The 20,719-nt window shown below is 42.2% G+C and overlaps 1 protein-coding gene across 1 annotated transcript in view; it reads right to left on the reverse strand.

The window, feature by feature from the left end:
- LOC126428342 (histone-lysine N-methyltransferase 2C-like) overlaps positions 1-20,719 on the reverse strand; it is a 440,767-nt gene that overhangs the window by 392,401 nt on the left and 27,647 nt on the right. Inside the window, exons 5-9 of the mRNA XM_050090275.1 lie at positions 15,419-15,682; positions 12,943-13,040; positions 12,046-12,318; positions 11,639-11,928; positions 9,675-9,865 (exon numbers count right to left, since the gene is read on the reverse strand). Of these exons, the coding sequence (XP_049946232.1) occupies positions 9,675-9,865; positions 11,639-11,928; positions 12,046-12,318; positions 12,943-13,040; positions 15,419-15,682 (1,116 nt within the window). The remainder of the gene's footprint in view (positions 1-9,674; positions 9,866-11,638; positions 11,929-12,045; positions 12,319-12,942; positions 13,041-15,418; positions 15,683-20,719) is intronic.

Consider the following 20,719-nt stretch of genomic DNA (forward strand, 5'->3'; position numbering starts at 1 on the left):
AGTTTTCCAGATTACCTGTATCAGGTGAAACAAACATCTATGCAGTGTTTATCCTCCATACTTTAGTATCTCAGCCTTGTTCTTTTTTAGGTGTCTATCTTCCCACTACCTCACCATACCAGGATTCTGGAATTTGGTCATTATTGGAGTTTGTAATTGGTGATTCTGGATCAGAACAATTCAGTAGATGGTTTAAATATTCCTCATTTGTTGGTAAAATTTTGCTTGGCTGAATAATCATACTGCCATTCTTATCCCTTATGACCTTAAATTTGTAATTAAAACATCTTTTCTTTCTGTTGACTGTGCGATACACTTATCTGTGCGATACACTGTTATTATTTAGTCGACATTTGTAAACAGAATCAATTCTTTTTCTAAATTTCAAAAGACTTCGATGAGTACAGCACTTGATGAGAATGAAAAAGAATCAAGTGGTTTTAAGAATATTTGGGGAGAAGTCATTTGGTAAAAGATCAAAGGGGGAGGCCCACAGTACGTGGCTAAATGAAATTAAAACAGAAGTACTTAGGGCAACATGTGCGATTGGCAGAGGATCTTTTCAGTTCCTTAGAAATCAAGAAGAAGAAGAAGAAGAACAGGAAGAAGAAGCAATAATATGTGGGTACTAAGGACTTGATTATTTTGGCAAAATAAATTTTCAATTTCTGTGTTCAATTTATTACTTTAAAGAAACTCCCAACTATGCATGTGGTTCAACTACAAGGTATACACAACCTTGCTTCCACCATTTTTTCCCCCAACATTTGAGGCTTTAATGAAACAAATTGGTTACACATGTATCACTCAAAGTATTTTCCATTGCTGGCCCCTAATTTCTCCCATCTTTTGGGCAGTGTACGAATCCTGCGTCAAAAAAATTGTTCACATTTTGAAGCGATCCATGAATCGATCCAATTTGTGACTTCTTCATAAGATCGGAAGTGCTGGTCAGCCAGGCCAAGTGCCATTAATCTAAAAAGGTGATACTCAGAGGGAGCAATGTCTGGAGAATACAGTGGGTTGGGTAGGGCTTCTCATTTTAACGGTTCGAAGTACGTTTTCACCTCTTTTGCAATGTGGAGTCGAGCGTTGTCATGCTGCAAAATCACTTTATCGTGCCTCTAGCTGTACTGCGGCCATTTGTCTTTTAATGCTCTGCTCAAACGCATTAACTGCGCTCGATAACGAGCTCCTGTGATTGTTTCACTCGGTTTTAACACCTCACAGTACACGACGCCAAGCTGGCCCCACCAAATGCAGAGCACGATCTTGGAGGTGTGAATATTCTGTCTGGCAGTTGACATGGAAGCATGGCCGGGATATCCCCATAATTTTTTGCATTTACGGTTATCGTAACGAACCCATTTTTCGTCCCCGGTCACGATGTGATGCAGAAATCCCTTCCGTTTTTGCCTCTGAAGCAACTGTTCACAAACACCGTTCAACGTCTCTCGCTTACAGCTCACACGTGACCCATGCCCATAGCCTTGAGACGTTTTCAATAATCTTCTCGAGTTTGATGCGAGTCTTCACTCAGCAATGTCTCCACTTCCGCATCTTCGAAAACATTCTCTCTTCCACCACCACTACGCTAGTCTACGACGTTAAAATCACCATTCTTGAAGCGTTGAAACCACTCACGACACGTTCTTTCACTAATAGTGTCCTTACCCTACGTACTTAAAAGCATTCGATGAGACTCAGCTACTGTTTTCCTCAAGGTGAAACAGAACAGTAACAACTCCCACAAATGACGTTAATTAGGCTCGTAAACTGAGATTTTCAATCGAGAACAACTTTATGATGCAAACAAAAATCGACTAATGTTTCAATGAGGTTATGTTGACTGAGGTCCAAGCTAACTGCCTGACGTCTGCGATCTGTTTCTTTCAACTGCTACTTACCGCTGTCGCCAAATGGCGGACGCAAAGTTGTACACCCTGTAACATTTTGTAGTTGCAATGAAATACAAAGGACCTATCAATATTTGGTAGTTTTCTGAAAATTGATAATGCTCAGTACGTAGCAGGTACTCCTGCTACACAGGACAGTTGCAAGAGAATACAAAAAAAATAATTAATTAGTGAAGGCTGAGCTTAAATACTATGATGTAATACCCTATACATAGAAGTTTCATTTACGATTACAGACATCAGACTATTAAGTAATATATTTTTATAAACATGTTTTTATGTCACAATTCTTGAAAACTAAAAATTCAGCAATATCAGAACAATGAAAATAACTTACAACAGGCACGTATCATTATTATCTAAATCTAGAGAAAAGTTTATTGTTTTCGCAATTTTTTAATTTTTTTACCATACTTAAAAGTACATTTGCTCTTTAAGTGTTTTAAAAGTTTTAGCTGTTTACAACAGAAAAGATAAAAGATGAATAACTACAAACTTGCTAGGTACAAAGTACGACAGAAAATAAATGAGACCGCTTCCAATAGGAATTAGTTGTCACAGCATATCAGTACATCTCTAACCGTGTACTCACGCTCTGGAAAGTTTCGTCAGAATAAATCAGCTCAGTCCAGTTCACTACAGAAGGGTTCTTGCACTCCACCGTAAAATATTTTGTACGAGATCTGACAAAACGAGTAAGACAGATTCTGAAAATCTGTGTAGCTACTAAATTTGTACTGCCCAAATGTCTGCATTTATTTCTGCTCTGAGCAAAATATTTCTGCTCTGAAGAAAATACTTCTAAGTGTAGTTTTCTGTCGGTCTTCGCAACAGACCTGCCGTATTTGCCTTTCGGCACGGTGCGGGAACACACCTCTACTGTCTGCGGCTGAGAAGAACGCACGTAACACGTATGTGACTGTGACTCCAGCAATGTGGTCTACATGGGATAGTGCGCGCTGATCTAGAAACATTTTCATGACGCGACAACCTGAAAATTGTAGCTATGATTATCACGAAGAGGTCTGGCCGATGTAAATATATTACATTGTCTCGCTTCTTCAGAGCATTGGTTAACCTTTTTTTTCCTTTACAATGCACATTTCATTTTATTCGCTTAAAACATATCCAATAGAAGGGTTTTCTTACCCATTTCTTGCTTTTAATGTGGTTCTGATACGTACATTCACATTTCACTACAGTTTTCCTCTTTAGCACCGCAGTTGTAAATAAAAAACAGAAGAAACTGAGGCCATAATCAGTTAACAATGACACAACAAGACTGACAATCGAGAACACTGGTAACGCAGTATTTTTTAGATGACCCGTGATCCCATCCCTGGGCTGTTGCAGGGCAGAAGAGAGATAGCGGGGGAGGACTATTTCCCAGTCCCTACCTCCTCCACACATATATTCTTCTGAGCTGCTTGCCCACTGTTGCACAGGCAATCAATTTTTATAAAATTTCGTACTGGCATCGAGTATAATTCGAAGCCAAAAAACTTCACGCACCAATGTGACACAAAAAATAGTTGTTCAATAACACAGGCTAAGCTGCCTCTTTCCACTTTTGTCACACCTAATATACCTGTAAGGAAAATGTTGAGTTTCAGACAGGTACAATAAAGATTACTAAAACATGAACTTAGATCTTCTTCTGAAATAGACAACATATATGTACACATTCATGCAAATGCAGCTTAAGAGTCTGGCCCCAGCAGCCAGAGACAGTGGTCTCATGTATATGTGTGTGTGTGTGTGTGTGTGTGTGTGTGTGTGTGTGTGTGTGTCCAGAAGAAGGCCTAAGCTTTAGTGTTTAGTAGTCTTTTTGTTGTGCCTGTCTGCGACTCAGCACTATATGGTGATTAGCACTCTATCCTTTACATAATATTGTCATTATTAAACCCTAGATTTTCCTTTATTTGATATCCATAACAAAGCTAGTTATATTATTTTAATGTCTGTAAATGTAGCAAGAGGGCTTTATTTTCTTTTTTTGCAGTGTGTAGTTTTGAATATGCTTCCCCTAGAAGGCTGTGTCCACATTGTTGCAGAAGAAGCTGAGCAGCACAGTCACGGTCCACGGGTTGCACGGCATGACACGTGCCAGTTACCTTTCTAGCGCAGACTGCAGGAATGATCACTTCATCCAGCACACACAGCCTCCACACACTCGGATGCGCATCTTCCTGTCCACAGTATCTCATCTCGTGTAGCATAATCTTCAAGCGACCACAATCTATAATTGCTGAGAAGCTTTCAAAAAGTCCCATCCGAGAATGACGTCATGACTACACTCTTGTAAGACGATGAATTCTAAGGGCTGTGTATGGCCACTTATACCCACACGAATGACACATCTTCCTGTAGGTTTTACATATTTCCCATTAGCCACATTCAGCAGAGATGTTCTGTTGTCGACGAATACAGTTTTCTGCACCGGGCGACGGTACTTCTCCGAAATGACTGAATATGATGCTCCAGAATCCACGAGAGCTCGGGCCAGTCGGCCATCCGTGAAGATATCGACATAGTTTCCTATCATTTTTATAGTGTTCGACGGCGTAGGGTTTTTCTTTTTGGCCGGTCTCAGCTCCGAGGAAGGTCGCATCCTTTAGTTTTCCAGGTTGCGACGGCTAGGTGATCGGCTCGAGCTTCAAAACGGTGACGGAGACCTCGATCGGCACGTTGGGGAGCGTCCTCTCCAGCAGCTAGCTTGCGGCGATGGTGACCTACTTCGTCCTGCACCGACATCTTCTTGTTCATCTTCGTCATCCCAGAGTTGGCGTCGGCTAAGATCGGTCTGCTGTCTTCTGGCGCGGGCACCGTCAAATATCCACCGCCTTTCTCGACAATAGTGCACCACGTGTCCCGGTCGTCCTCAATGGAAACATACTGGTCGGTTATCCTGGGTCCTCCAGACGTCAAGTCTTCCTCAGTGCCCAAACAGGTTCCTCATACACCACTGTAGGAACGTAACTTCGCCTGGGTCTGCACTCGAGATACTGGCAAATTGAAGTAGACGAGAGCTGATCGTGAGAAAACTGCATTCATCAGCCCAGAGAGCCTGTATGAGTTTAAGGTAATGCCGTTTGGTTTGTGTAATGCACCAGCAACTTTTGAACAGATGATGGGTAATCTTGTAAGTCACCTGAAGTGGACCGTGTGTCTTTGATATTTAGATGACATTATAGCATTCTCAGAGACATTTGATGAACAAGTAAAAAGACTGAGGGCCGTTCTTAAACGTCTCCAACAAGGCGGACTGAAACTTAATCCAAGAAAGTGTCTCTTTGGAGCAAAAGAAATCAAAATACTTGGACACTTGTGTCAAACGAAGGTGTGTGGCCAGACCCACAAAAGGTGAGATCTATAATGGAATTTCCTATTCCTAAAAGTATTAGAGATCTGAGAAGCTTCCTCGGATTATGTTCTTATTACTGTCATTTTATCAAAGACTTGTGCATCAAAGCCTGGCCGCTCCAAGAGTTGTTAAAAGTCAATGCTAAATTTATCTGGGGTGGTGCTCTTTCGACGTGCTGCGAAAAGCTCTGACGACTGACCCTGTACTTGGTCTGTATTATGAGAGAGCGCCTACAGAACTACACACAGATGCCAGTGGGTATGGGATCGGGGCTGTTCTGGTGCAAATTTTGGATGGAAAAGAGAAGGTTACAGCCTATGCTTCTACGACACTTACAAAAGCCGAGAGAAACTACTCGACTACAGAAAGAGCATGTCAAGCTGTGATGTGGGCCGTGTGCAAATTTCGACAGTACCTCTATGGAAGGCCATTCACAGTTGTTACAGACCATCATTCACTTGTTTGGTTGACAGGTCTTAAGGATCCAACAGGGCGACTCGCCAGGTGGGCACTACGTCTTCAAGAATATGATATTACCGTAGTGTACAAAAGTGGAAGAAAACACCACGATACCAACTGTCTCTCAAGAAACCCTGTGCAAGACCATCAAGTCAGTGATGAAGATAGTGACTGTCTCGCTGCACTCCAGGATATCTCTGCTGAGCAGAAGAAGGACGCCAAGATATCTCAAACTATGCTTGTCTTAAATCAGTCAAGAGGAAGTGAAAGGACAATTTAAGGTAGTTAGTGGATTACTTTGCAAGAAAAACTTTGATCCGTTTGGAAAGAGGTGGCTACCAGTGATTCCTAAACACATGCACTTAGATGTTCTACATAAATTCCATGACACACCTGAGGCCAGACATTTAGGATTTATTAAGAAATACATGATAGGATCCGCGAGAGATTTTTCTGGCCAGGTTTATTTAGGAGTGTCCGTCACTATGTGTCACACTGTAGAGAGTGCCAGTGAAGAAAGGCAGTTCCTCAGAAACCACTTGGTCGACTCATACCAATTCCACCAGCAGAAACGCCTTTCCAGCGTGTTGGGAATAACCTCTTCGCACAATTTCCAATGTCTGCTAGTGGCAATAGATGGATTGTTGTTTGCACTGATTATCTGACACACTATGCAATTACAAAAGCTGTGAAAACAGCCGAAGCATCCGGGGTAGCCAAATTCATTGTGGAAGACATTGTATTAAAACTCGGTGCCCCAAGGTCATTAATTACGAATCGAGGGAAAGTTTTTCAATCGAATCTTGTCACAGAGATAAGCCGTCAGTGCAACAGTGCTCATCACATGACGAATGCCTACCATCAGCAAACTAACGGGCTTACTGAATGCCTTAATAAGACCTTGGCCGACATGCTATCAATGTTCGTCAATGTTGAGCAGAACAACTGGGATAAGGTGCTATCTTTCATGACATTTGCCTACAACACTGCCAAACAAGACACCACAGGATGTACGCCATTTTTCCTGGTGCACGGGCGTGAGGCGACTACGACGACGGACACGGTGTTTCCGTTACATCCCGATGACGTGGACGACGACTACATTGGCCAGGCTCTTCAGTTAGCTCGACTCTGCATGCTGCAGGCTCAAGAAAACGATTGCCGAAGGTATGACGCGAGCCACTGCCCTGTTGTCTACCGGCCTGGTGACCTCGTCTGAATCTTCACTCATCTTCAGAAGGTTGGTCTCTCAGAGAAGCTCCTCAGGTCCTACTTTGGACCTTATAAGGTGTAACACAGTTGTCTGATGTTACTTACGATGTCGAAGATTTCGACCCCGACGCGAGACGACGAAAGATCAGAGGTAAGGTCTACGTCCTTTGAATGAAGCCCTACAAGGATCCTGCCACCCAGGGTGAATCCGAAGCCCCAGCGACAGGCAACAGGCGGAAAGGTGACAAAGAGCGTAGAGGCAAAAGAAGTTCTAAGATCACTGCCAGGGCAAGCATCAGTCATCGGGAGTCGGAGTACGCAGGACCGATGACTCGTTCCCGGACCAGGACGTAACACCGAGACGCTGTTCTCTTAAAGAGGGAGAAGAAGCTGAGTAGCACATTCACCGTGGTGTAGTGGTTATGATACTAAACTGTTGCACGGAGGGTCGTGAGTTCAAAACTCACCTGAACTGCAAGATTTTAATTTCTACATTCGGTTCGAGTACATACTGGAAGTATCCACAAATGTCAAGAATCATTGTACTGGAATGTTCTGTAACTGTATAATTACCGAATGTGTTCTGGCCGGAGGCAGTTCACTCTGCGCTCTTGTATGTGCAAGTGCTGAATACACTTTTGTTAAGTGAAGTTAGTGTTCGTCATTCATCTACTTACACCTTCTTCTACGTGACAATATTTTGTGTGTGTCACAGTCCCATCTGCACCCCCATCTGTGCTGGGCGAATGAAAAAATGTGTCAGTTCTTTACGTAAAATGGTACGAATAAACTGGGTGGATACTTTTATATGTAGGCAAAATTAAAAATTCAGAAGTAACTCTTATGACAAACTGATGAGCATTAGCCAATAACAGGTAATAACAGGTGATAACAGGTTTCAGCCATTACCGCTGCAGTTCTATCGAATAAAGATTGTTGTACGACTTTAACTAGTGAGGAGCAGTTACCTGCAAAGAGAGAGCGATCTCTTGCCGACACTCCCTTTAAAAATAACAATCGCAAACACACAAAAAATGTAGAGAGTAGAAACCTCGTATTAATCTTACCTCCGATTGTGAAGACTACCCTCTGCACATTTCCCCACAGTTCCGCTTTCTAGAAGATGTCGTGCTCTTTTCGGCACAACTATACTGGCAGAAAATGACGGAGTTCGGCAAAGTATAACCCCAGTGGCACTCGAGGATACTTCACAACAAATGTAAAATTATCTGACACGATGGGAATCTGACTTACAAACAAGAAGAATAGGTCCTATTTAAAAAATTTTAACGAAAAAGTTGTCACACTGAGGTGTAATGTGTCATTCGTGGAATGAGACGTTCCACGTCCTCGATATTGGCACAGCTCAGAGACGGCTATTTCGCTACAGTTAAACTAGATCCACTGCCGACTTAGAGGAACGAGCCACTTTACGAATATAGAGACACGTGAAATCTGAGGAACACCACCAGATCCCAATCAGAAGTGCTCACGACTGGTCCACAATAGAGATCGTGACAATAAGAGTAGTATAATTATTGGACAACTCGACTCAGAGCCATAATTGTAAAGTGTTTAACCTTTTGGAGAGTTATTTCTTTTTAATTAATAACAATATAATCAAATCACGAGGGATGAGGTAGGCATTGCGTTTATTCCATATACAGGCGCACTCTCGAGGAAAATCGCCCGCATTTTGAAGAAACACCGGGTCGGAACTGTGTTTTGTCCTCCGAATAAAACTCGTGCACTGGTGGGGAGCACCAAAGATGACCTCGGTTTGATGAAGGCCGGCGTGTACCAGATTCCGTGTCAATGTGGCAAGTCGTATATTGGTCAGACGATGCCGTGAACACCAGAGGCACACTCGACTGATGTATCCAAGCAAGTCGGCGGTCGTTGAACATTGTTTGTCGGAAAATCACGCTATGGAGTATGAACGCACGGGGATTCTGGTACAGACGTCGAGATACTGGGACAGTGTTGTCAGAGAGGCCATCGAAATTCGCACCAATGACAACCTCATAAGCCGTGACTGCGACTATAATCTTAGCAAGGCTTGGGAACCAGCGATTGGGTTAATTAAGAGTAAATCGAGCAAACGTATAGTTGTGACGACCACGGCGGACAGAGCCATCACACCGACGTCACCTCAGACGCCGTCGCAATCTGTTCCACGGCGCGACCGTGGCCCAGGGCGCGGACGGCGGAGTGAGCACGCCGCAGGCGGAGGGTATTTAAATCATCTGCCGCCGCGACCAAACCCAGATCCCTCTGAGCAACCATAGCGTACGGATCTCCGTGCCGACACGTTCACAGGAGCTCAGTCCGTCAGTTCACCTAATGATGGCGACATGTATGATCGCTGAAATATTGTGCCCATTGGACACTGTAGACTGGCAGCATACCCGTGGATATTTTGATTATCAAATACAACGGGAGAAACTCGAGAATCACAATTACAATATAAGTAGTGCAAAGCATGTGACTCTTCTTCTTCTTCTTCTTCTTCTTCTTCTGAGGACAATGATGATGACGAAGGTGGTGGTGATAATCATGATGATGATGATGATGATGATGATGATGATGATGATGATGATGATGATGATGATGATGATGATGATGATGATGATAATAATAATAATAATAATAATAATAATAATAATAATAACAATAACAATAACAATAATAATAATAATAATAATAATAATAATGTGGCTCACTTTCTGCAGAGACTGCACGGCACCATCCCACGGTAGGCTGCCGCGCGGTATGCGCGTCGGCACAGTGGGCAACAGAAGCCTTTGTTGCGCTGCTGGTAGCAGGAGTCGCACACCGTGTAGTGGGCGTGCCAGCGCGACGAGTGGCCGGCACCCGGCGTGCGTGACCCGCAGTCCGAGCACACGCGGCAGCACTGCCGGGGGAGCAAAACGTTACACGTTAAACACGAGTGAGAGTAGCAATTGACTCGGTACCTACTTGAGGTAACAGGCATAAAAAATTGCAAATCGCACAGGACAAATTTTTGCAAATGCCAAATAAACAATAAAACTTAGCACAGAAAATTTACTCTTCCACAATTATTTCTAAAAACGTAGCTCTCCTCCTTTCAGTAAGTACTCAAATTCTACTAACGACAGTACCGTGTGTCTGACCTCTCTTCATTCGCGAGGGCAATTCTGCAGGCATCTGACGACGCTTCCCCGCTGACAGTTTTGCTATTTTCTCGTTCACTCGATCGAGAAGTGTCGAGAGACCTTGACAGCTGAGCTGCCCACTGATCGGGGAATACACTTTCTGTGAGCTAATGGCACACACTGCCACTGTACCTAGGCGCACGTGCCACTGAGGCCAGGTCCACAGTTCTCTTTATCGAGTAATATTTTTGAGTGTTTCGGGTCACCCACCCCTAATTATGGACGATGCTCTGAGCAGGGTGGCTACTCAATCTTGGGGGCGGGGGTGGGGGGGGAGGGGGGGGGGCATAAGGAATAGTTTAACTGCAGTTTTTAAACATCAACAATTTATATGAAATAATATTCGTGTAATTAACATACTTTGAAATATTTAGTATTTTAAAACTTGTAATTTATAAAACTCAATAAAAATGAATTTTAATGCTATGGTAAAAATGCAGAATTCCCTGATTTTCCTGGGAAAACATAAATTGCCACACCATTTGAGTGACTTTAATGTTAAAAGTAAAGCAATCAACAATCCAAAGATTGTTTTCGACACCACAGTGCTTTACTAGGCAGAGACCTGTCGGAAACAGTACGCTGTTGCCTTCCACTGACCTCTGAACAAACTTATCGAGTCATTTATACGGGGGCTGACAGTTTAACGGGGATTCCGAAACGTGCTGCAAATTGGAATTTTACACATCCACAAAACTACCAGAGGTGAAAGAAGTGATATCTGACAGATAATTATCCTAAGATTGTGCTATTTGTATTTGTAATCTGGCACTTTGTCACACTTTAACTTTCACTTAATACTCTGTATCGGAGATCGAGCAATCTGATGACTAGATTCACACTGTTTCTCTAGCACAGGCTCACAACTGCCTAGTATTGCACAAAAACCTGTGGCTGTCCAAACCTTTCTTTCATCTATTACTGTCCAACTGTCGAGAAACACAAATCGTGAAATTTTCCCCAGACACTTTTCTTTTAGAATACTGTTTGAGCACCCTAAGCAATGTCGTGTAACTATATTTGTAGGTAACTACAGGAGAAAATGCATCTTCCACGGAGGATCAAGGTTCAGTTCTTCCAAATGTCACCTTCCAACGCACGTAGACACGAGGCCGTGCTGGAAATCAGTCTCCCACCGTATCTTCCATTTTTAAAATTATGTGTTCAGTAAAAAAAGAACAACAACTTTGTCACGATTCTCAACAGAACTTGCAATTTACAACAGATCAACAAAGATCTAGTATGTCCCCGCCCGTACTCCTTCATTAACGGGTCAACATCGCTACTTGATCAAAACCAGTATAGTAAACAAGACGGTCCGAGCCACTGTTGACAAGAACTGGGCGATACACTGTAACGAAAACGTACGATCAATATCTTTAACTGGAGAGTACAAAACAAAAACCCTGCCGATGCCACCCACGTAACGAGTGACGCCACACGTGAGGACGTAGTGACAGGTCACCGTCATTTACGGGGCACTTACGCACCTTGCACTTCCAACCGTACTTGGGGACGGTAGTAACGACGGGCCGCAGACAGGTCTGGTGGTAGCCCTTGTCGCAGGACTCGCAGACGATCATCTTGGACTCCTCCTCGCCCGGCTGCCGGCACACCTGACAGACACGGCACCCCAGGCACTGCCAGCCGGCGCGCACTCCGGGCAGCAGCGCCATCGACAGGCACAAGCCGTGCCAGTGCTGTCCGCACGCCGTGCACATCACCAGGTTCGCGACGTCGCCCAGCCCGAAGCAGCTCACGCACGCCCCCTCTCCGGACACTGCGGGCAGTCGGAAGGGCGATTTCGACACACGTAATAGCACACACTGCCCTTCGACTACTTAAATTGTCAGTACCGATAAGTTTGTACCGGAGAAGAGTACTGCAGCAGACTTACAGAGTAAGGGGACCTGATCCAAGTGGAGGCTGCAGACCACTGTGACGGACTTGCACTCCTGGAACGCACCGGATGCGGCACTGCAAGGGAAGTGGAGTGCCCGCCCGCAGTTGGCGACCCTGCACACGACACTCGCCCCGAAGTGGCCGCAGTGCGAACAGCGGCGGTTGGCCGCCTGCACCACGGCCGACGCCACGTTGCGGAACACCAGGTCCTCGGAGCGTGTCACACCTTGCGACCACAGTGCGCACGCTTGGTGGACGTAAAAATGGCCTGTGGGAATGCGTCGAAAAAATTTTATCAATAGACCCTCACAGGACATCCGTATTTAAGAAGAAAGGAGTTAACAGCGGTGATACAATGGCTGTTAAGACATTGGAGACTAAAAGAGATTACCGACGAATGAGAACATTTGTCAATAAAACTGTGTCTGTACATTTTTCAGAATTACTGTAAACTCAAAAAGGACATATTCACGTTAACTACTGTGGCAAGGGAAATCAGAACAATGAAACATAATGTCTGAGCAACACATGATGGCAAAGTAAATGGTAGTACAGGTTCTGTATGTATCGAAGTGAATGTGGACAGAAAAATACCAGCTATCACGGCTACTTCATTGAGAAGTGTAATCAATTTTCAAGTAGCTGCATAAGGAAGAGATCAAATGTTTGATACACAGCACACAATCATAATGTACACCTTTATTTCAGAGTGACAAACGAAGTAGCTTAACAATGCACGACAGCAATTGTTCACCTGTGAGAATACTGTACAAGAGAATTGCAGGTGCAATATTAAATGTAATTGAAAAGAATGAGAGAGAGAGAGAAATAAAAAGATAATTTTGAATGCTAAATACTCAAAACTAACACAAAAAAGTCAGACAGCACTCACCCGAGGCTTCAAAGATGGACGCCACATCCGGTTCGTCAAGGTACCCGACTACACTGAGTTCGTCCACTGGTTCGACAGAATTGGTGGGGCAAGGATTTCTGTGAACATAAACCGAGCAAATTCTTAAGGATCCAAAAGCTTTTGTCCAATTCTGAGAACTATTACAATGTGTTTAACAATTAATACATCTGCACACTACATATTCACACAGCAGGAAGGAACTTCACATAAATACAAAAACAGGCTTTGTGAAGTAGTTCCTAACTTGGAATCACGACACACTTTTTATGGTCTAGTTGTTTCTTAGCAATGTAGTTCATTAACAGCAGTTCAAATAATGTAGAGGTTTACTCCTCTCAACTATCTGTCAAAGAGTGGAGTATATCCCACATATAAATCATCTTGGCAATCTCAGTTTCTGCAGAGAGTAGCATAAACATCCATACGTGTGGAACATTCAAACAGCCGCAACAACGGCATAAAATTCAGAGTTTCCATGTATCTGATGCATTTGTAATTTCTTGTAAGAGCCATAAAGGAGTTATACCACTGAATCTACCCCAATAGAAATCAGCTGTTCTGATGGGAAAAAAATCACTGTAATTCCATTTACAATACTGATTCCTGTACCTTAGTGATTAACGAAGTTGTAAAAATATGGTGGTTTTTGTTTCATGAGCCCCAGTACATATCGGCCTAGTTGAAAAACAAATTGCAAGTATATTTAATGAATCAAAAGTATTTTTATTATTTGAAATGAAAAACAAGCATGTTCCACAATGTGTGAGTTCTTGGGCGTGTGGTGGGAGGGGAGGGGGAGAGGGGCACACGCACCTATCAGGGTGGACTACACTCACCATTATATGCCATACTGCAGGGCATTAGACGTAGATCCACAAGTGAATCAGTGCAAAATGAGCTTTATCATACAACTCAACTAAAATGAGGGATGTTTGTGGAGCAGGGGATTAATTACAGAGGGAGAGTGAGCCTAAAGTACAGTATATCTGTCTAAATGGTCATATGTCAAATATGTATGTTTAAATGGCAACATGTCACAGTAGTTATGAAGAGAGGAAAAGATTTGCACAGGACAGACTAGCATAGAGAGCTGTATCAAACCACCCTTCAGACTGAACACCTACTACTCCAACTACTACTACTGCTACTACAAGGGTTATTTCCTACTTTTGTAAAGACTGAGTGCCAGAGCCAAATTATGCTTGTGTAGAACTAATTTTTTAATCTTCCTGTTAATTTCCTGTTGGTTTTGTTGCCCAGCTATAGACAGCATCAGCAAGGAAATCTTCCATAATAGTTTTTGACATCCAGGTGCATAAAAATCAGAGGTTTGTCATTGAATTCATCACTGCTTAACAAACAGTCCCTAGTAACACGGGACAGAGGGTACAGTGTTCTAGTAGTGACAAAAAGGAAATGCACGATAAACTAGACTGCAGTCGATCCCACTCGCTAAGAATGGCTGCCATTTCGGCCAACTCGTCCACGATGACCGAAAAATTGTATACACAGCTTAATGTCACTTGTAATGTCTCAAACGAGATGTTATGCAACCTTAGTTACTGCAAACTGTGTGCGAGATGAATCCCGCATATGCTTACAAGAGGCCAACGAACTCGTCAAATGAAAATTTGTCACGACCTGCCAGCCCGATATAATGTTGAAGGAGCTATATTCTGAACATCGTCACCAGAGATGAGACGTGCTGTCATCACTACGAGCTACAATCTGAAAGAGTGTCCGTGGTTTGGTTAGCTGCTATTTATCCGACAAGGAAAAAGTTCTAAAGATAGTTGTCTGCTGGCAAAGTAATGTTCACAATCTTCTGGGACACGAAGGGGCATTTCTTTCAGATGTCTTAGTGCCTACGGGAAGTGTCAACATAGAACACTGCAGGACTACAATGACTAGTTCAAATTTTCAGCACCACACCAGATAATAAGACAAACTTCCAATTGTAACGTGATATCGCTGGGGCCAGTGCCACTTTTGCAAGCACGGAACTTGTCAAATTTGGCTGGGCTAACCTACTACATCCACTGATCAGTACCAATTTAGCAGCTTCCGACTTCAGTCACACTGAGCTGACAAATGACAAACTGTGTAGTGAACAGTTCTATTAGACCGAGATGCTGTTGTCGAAGCTGTAAAACGGTGGCTAGCTGCTGTCAGTTCAAATTTTTGCACGTGTGGCACACGGGCTGTTGTCGTCGTCAGATAAAGTGTATAAGGAACGGTGGTGCCTCAGCTGGGAAACTGATGACACGTAGCTGAAATCTCATTCTGCTGAACCGCATTATTCTGCTTTCCGTATCTCTCGAAGCATCTACGTAAATAAATGGGAAATACCTGTTTCGGAATAACACCCAACTCCCATACAAATACTACCCTACAAACTGGCAGTAACATTCCTATACACTCCAGACTCTGGGAATACGAGACTCGGCAGACTCACTTGCACTTGGCCATGCTCTTCTGGCGCCGCACAGTCACCGCGAGGCCTCCAAATGCCGGAGCGTGGCCGTTCCCGCGGCTAGGGCTGCTGCCGATGACGGAGTCGGCGTCGCCCGCCAGCGACAGGCCGCCCTCGGCGCCGGCATCGCTCCGCTCCTTCAACAGCGCGGCCAGCTCCTCGGGGGAGTACGTCAGCTGCAGCAGGTCCCCCTGTCCCAGCTGGCTGCGCTCGCCCAGGTTGCACAGCGCGCACACCTTGCCCGGCCTGCAACGGTAGTCAGTGAGAGAGACTGTCTTTCCTAATACCACCGATCGTGACGACGTGCAGGCAGGAGTCCGAACAGGACGTCAGCACGGCCTGTAATGGCGGGAGGTACACGGCATTCCAAACAGGTGACATTAATGCGAATATCAGATATCATCATTTTTTGTCTAGAGTAGAAAGGATCACTTTCCAAATGCAAATTCTTGACTACCCCTTAGGAAAAAAAGACTATTTCACTGTATAAAACTTTTTCTCACTTCGACACATGGAAAACCTAGAAGTAGTCCAGGAAAAAAAATAATTGGTTGCTCAACCATCTCAGAAAAATTTGATATTTGCTGGGTGAATTCTCTAATGTTTAATGAGCTCAAAACATTTTTTTTTTTTACAAATTTTATATTGTTTATCATTTAGAAACAGCAGAACTTTTGTTTCAGGCCACAAGCAGTTTTTTGCATTTACAAGCATCTGCAGTTCTTTTAAAATTATTCAGTAACAAGTTGCCCCAGACCTTTCAAATAAGAACAATTTAGTCCAGCATGCACTGCACTATAAACTGAAACCGTGATCACCTAGATGAATGCACTCCTTAATATATTTTTAATGGCTCAAATTTATTGGTTACAAATTAAATAAAAAGATGAACAGTATTATTCCAAAGGAGTAATTTCTCAGCCTTACTATTTTTGGTGCTATTACACCGCACAGTATAGTTACTTTTTATATAGTATCAATGACGGGAAGCTTGCATTAAAAAAATAGACCATGTTAAAAAACTTTTTTTTGAACGTTTCCTTTCTTTGGCCTGTGATAACTTTGTTATAGGATCAAACAAAAATCTGAAAAATACACAATTAATAGACCTTTATAGTATCAAACATCAGTATAAATTTCAACTTAGAGAATCAATAGGAAATACAAACAAATTACAAATATGAGTAAAAAATATGTTTCTTAGTATCTACATCTATACTCTACAAACCATCATGAGATTGATGGCAGAGGGTATATTTCATTCTACCGGTTATTTGGGTCTCTTCCTATTCCATTCAATACCTAGACTAAAGAAATAAACTATTTCAATTAATTAATTTAAACACACAAGAAAACAGTAATGAATGATTGATTGTCGAAACAATCCCCTGCAGAATGTTCCAATGGGCTAGCAGATAGTATCTGCAAGTCTGTACAGGCTCACAGACAAGCCCATACAAGTCTGTGTGTTGTGTTCCCCCTTCCAACAACATCTGTTCACTCATACTGAGTTAACAACGGGCTTTCGAAGTGTGCAGTTTAACAATGGAATCTCTGTCTTCTATTGGGGTTCTTATTAATGAATCTTGTCATAAAAGTGTGTATGGATTGTTTCCTAAAAACATTACTTTAATTGAAGATTACAGCAAAGAAGAAAAAGTGTTGTTTTACTAATGGGTTGGCTCAGAGGTTAACTCAACTTGCAAGTACTGTGAAATTAAATGCTTAAAAATATTTTATCACCTTTTTGGCCATCTTGCTTGGATTCTTTTAAAAAACATAGGACACCCATAACAAAAGGTCTGAGAAAAATAACGTTTAACCATTATTTTAAAAATAAAAGTTCTTTTTACCAGGAAGGTCATTGTGTCCAGCATGTTATTCTAAGACATTCATCATTAACAAAGAAAGAGAGCGTGATAGCTCAGATAAGGAATTTCGTGACTCATCAGAAACTATTAAAAAAAATGTGGATTTAGCTTGTGAAATCCTATGTTTATCGCCTGCTACTAAAATTAGAAAACTACGTGAAGGAAACAGACCTTTTGCACTGAATGCATAATTGAGAAAATGGTACACTACTGTCGAAAAGAATTTTGAAGTTTCACTTCGAAAGAAAAGTTGCACTGAACCAGATGACACTTCTAGAACTTCTCCGACCGAATATGATGATTTGACTGAAAAGCTAAAAACTAAATGTTGTATTTCAAACAAAGAGGATAAAGTTAAGATTATCAGTTTACTACCAAATTCTTAAGAGTCGAGAAAAGTTATTGATGAATTTAATGTGTCAGAACATTTGGTTAAATTCACAAGACAGTTAGCAAAAGAGAAAACGCATCTAATTTCATAGATAAAAATACGATTGAAAGATTATTAGTTTTTATGAAGATGACAATAACAGCTATTTGATGCCTGGTAAAAAGATTGTGTTTCTGTGAAAGAAAATGGTACAAAGATTCAGAAACAAAATAGGTTAATACTGTGTAATTTAAATTAACTATTCACTGAATCCTAAAAAGAAAATATTGACAGTAAAATGAAAAAGTTGGAATTCTGCAAGCTGAGACTGATATGGTGTATTATTGGAGGGGCACCTGGCATCCATAATGTTTGCATTTGTTTGTATCACCAGAATGTAAAGTTGAAGACAGATGGGACCAATCTTAGAGCTGACTGCAAAGACCTTTTGGACGTTCTGGTTTGCAATATTGACAGATACAATAGTATGATCATGGGAAAATGTCAAGATTGTCCAAGCAAACAAGCTTTACCTGACACGTTTGAAGAATCAGGAAGAGGTGATTTGATACCTGCCAATACAGAACACAAACAATGGCTGACACTAGACAGAATAAGAAAGGTGACATTTACAAAATCATGAGAAGAGTTTTTCGAGTGTTGGTGGCTAGCTTTGAAAACCTGAAAATGTATCATTTCGGGTAAATTTCTGAAAGAAAAAAAAAGAGAAAACCTGGGTAATTGACAAATGCTTAGTTCATGCCAACTTTTCTTTGTGTCAGAAGTTACTACCTTGAACACAGCGCTACACCAGTGCACACTTTTCAACTACAATTAACTAACCAAATGAAACAGCACCACCCTTCCATAAACAAACTGATCTACTCTCATGGTGCTGCAAGCTAATATTAAAAAAAAAGATTAACATCAACTTTCACAAAGATGACCAAGGACTTGATGCAGAATGGTACTTTTTTGCATCACGCCACAGGAAGAATGCGTACAATGGTGACGGGGATACAACAAAGCAAACTGTCACAACAGCTAGTCTGCAGCGACCCTATGAGAATCGAATCTTGCACCTCAAGACAATTCTGAGAAGAACAGGTGAATGGGATTACCGATGTTTCTGTAAAATGTGAGGAAATACAAGAACTCTATGTGAATGTCTCAGAGGAAAGGTTAGACACTTGTCAGTAGATAAGAGGTGCCAAAAGTTTTCATTGTTTTGAACGTTAGTCACACAACTTGCGCAAGTGGAAGTTCGTATCAACATCACCTGACAGTGAACTACATCAATGTGGAAAACCTGCACCACTGATACTTCACACAGCAGCTTGTGTTTATGGCGAACAGTGACGGATTGCCGAAGTTGATAATATTGATCATCAAAAAAGAGATGTTACATTTACCACCCCCCCAGGACCGAGGACCTCGGTTAAAAAACTTGAAATCTTGAAGTCTGAATGCCTGTTAAAAATGTGCAGAGGAAGCTGTCTCCCCTGGAATTTACAGCTGTGACTGGGCAAACTTTTAACCTAATGGCCAAACTGAGTGAAGATATTTCTCTACTGTTTAACAAACAAAGCAGTAAAACACTTTAGTCATTAGTACAGATATTTTCGCTCATATTGGTAATTTTTTTTTTTCCATGAATTCCCTTTGAATCTCAAAGTTGAAATTTATAATGAACTCTGAAATCATAAAGGTCTATTAAGTGTAATTTTCAGATTTTTATCTAATGCCCTAACAAAGACATTGCAGGTCAAAGAATGAAAACATCCAAAAATCCATTTTTTTAAAAAGTGTATTTTTTTGAAGTGTAAGCTTCTCACCATTCATACTCTAAATAACTATACTTTGTAGTGTAACAGCACAAAAAATATTAACATTAAGAAATTACTCCTTCTTTGGAAAAATAATGCTCAATATTTCAGTTTTTTATTAGCAATCATTAACTTTGAGCCATTACAAATATATTAAGAAATACATTCAGCTATTCCAGTGTGTGCTGAACTAAATGCTTCTTATTTGAAAGGTCTGGGGCAAGCCATTACCGAATAATTTAAAAAACTGCAGATGCTTGTAAATGTGAAAGAATGCTTGCAGCCTGAAACACAAATAACTTCTGTTTCTAAACGATAACAAAAAAAAAAATTTTTTTTTTCTTCCGAGTCCACCAAACATGATGGAATTCACCCAGCAAATATCAATTTATTCTGAGATGGTTAAGCAACCAGTGCTGGACCACTTGGTATGGATTGACCCAAAAGTGCACTCACACATGTAATATAGAAAAATAAGTAGTCACTCACGAATTTCTTTGCTGTTGGAACCAGTAGAAACTTCCAGTGAGAATGTTGTGACAAAAATAATGAAACTAATCTCAGAAAATTACAGATTGCTACTTACTGTAAAGAAGACATGTTAAGTTGGAGATAGGTACAACTAAAATACACTTACATAAAGCTTTCAGCCACAGTCTTCATCAGTAAAAGAGAGAGGACACCATTCATACACACAAGCAAGTACACCTCACGCACATGTGACTCCAGTATCGCGGGCCGGAAGGCAGTTATCACGCGGGATGCAAGCAGCAGTCTGGAGGGGGGGAGGGGGGGGGGGGCACAGGCGCTGTCTAGTGAAGTGAGCAGGGACTAGAATGCCAACAGGCGGAGCATTAGGAGGTTGGGGGGGGGGGGGGGGGGGGGGGTGTTATGGAAATAAAGGAGCAAAAAAGGAGAGGGGTGGGGAAAGACGGGCAGATGCGTTGGCAGAGGGCGGCAAATAAACAGGGTTTTTCTATTCCTTTTAGCCTCACCTCCCCACTGCACCTGTCGGCAATCTGGTCCCTGCACACTCCACCAGACAGCATTCATCTCTCCTCCCACCAGCACACTACTATCCCTTCCCCTTGCCCGTGTCCTCCAGATTGCTGCTCACACCCCGCGTGAGAGTTGCCTTCCGGCCCGAGACGCTAGAGTCGGCGATCACGTGTGCACGAGATACGCTCGCTCGTTTATACGAATGCCGTGTCTCTCT

This window comes from Schistocerca serialis, chromosome 12 (assembly GCF_023864345.2).
Source record: "Schistocerca serialis cubense isolate TAMUIC-IGC-003099 chromosome 12, iqSchSeri2.2, whole genome shotgun sequence".
Taxonomy (NCBI): domain Eukaryota; kingdom Metazoa; phylum Arthropoda; class Insecta; order Orthoptera; family Acrididae; genus Schistocerca; species Schistocerca serialis.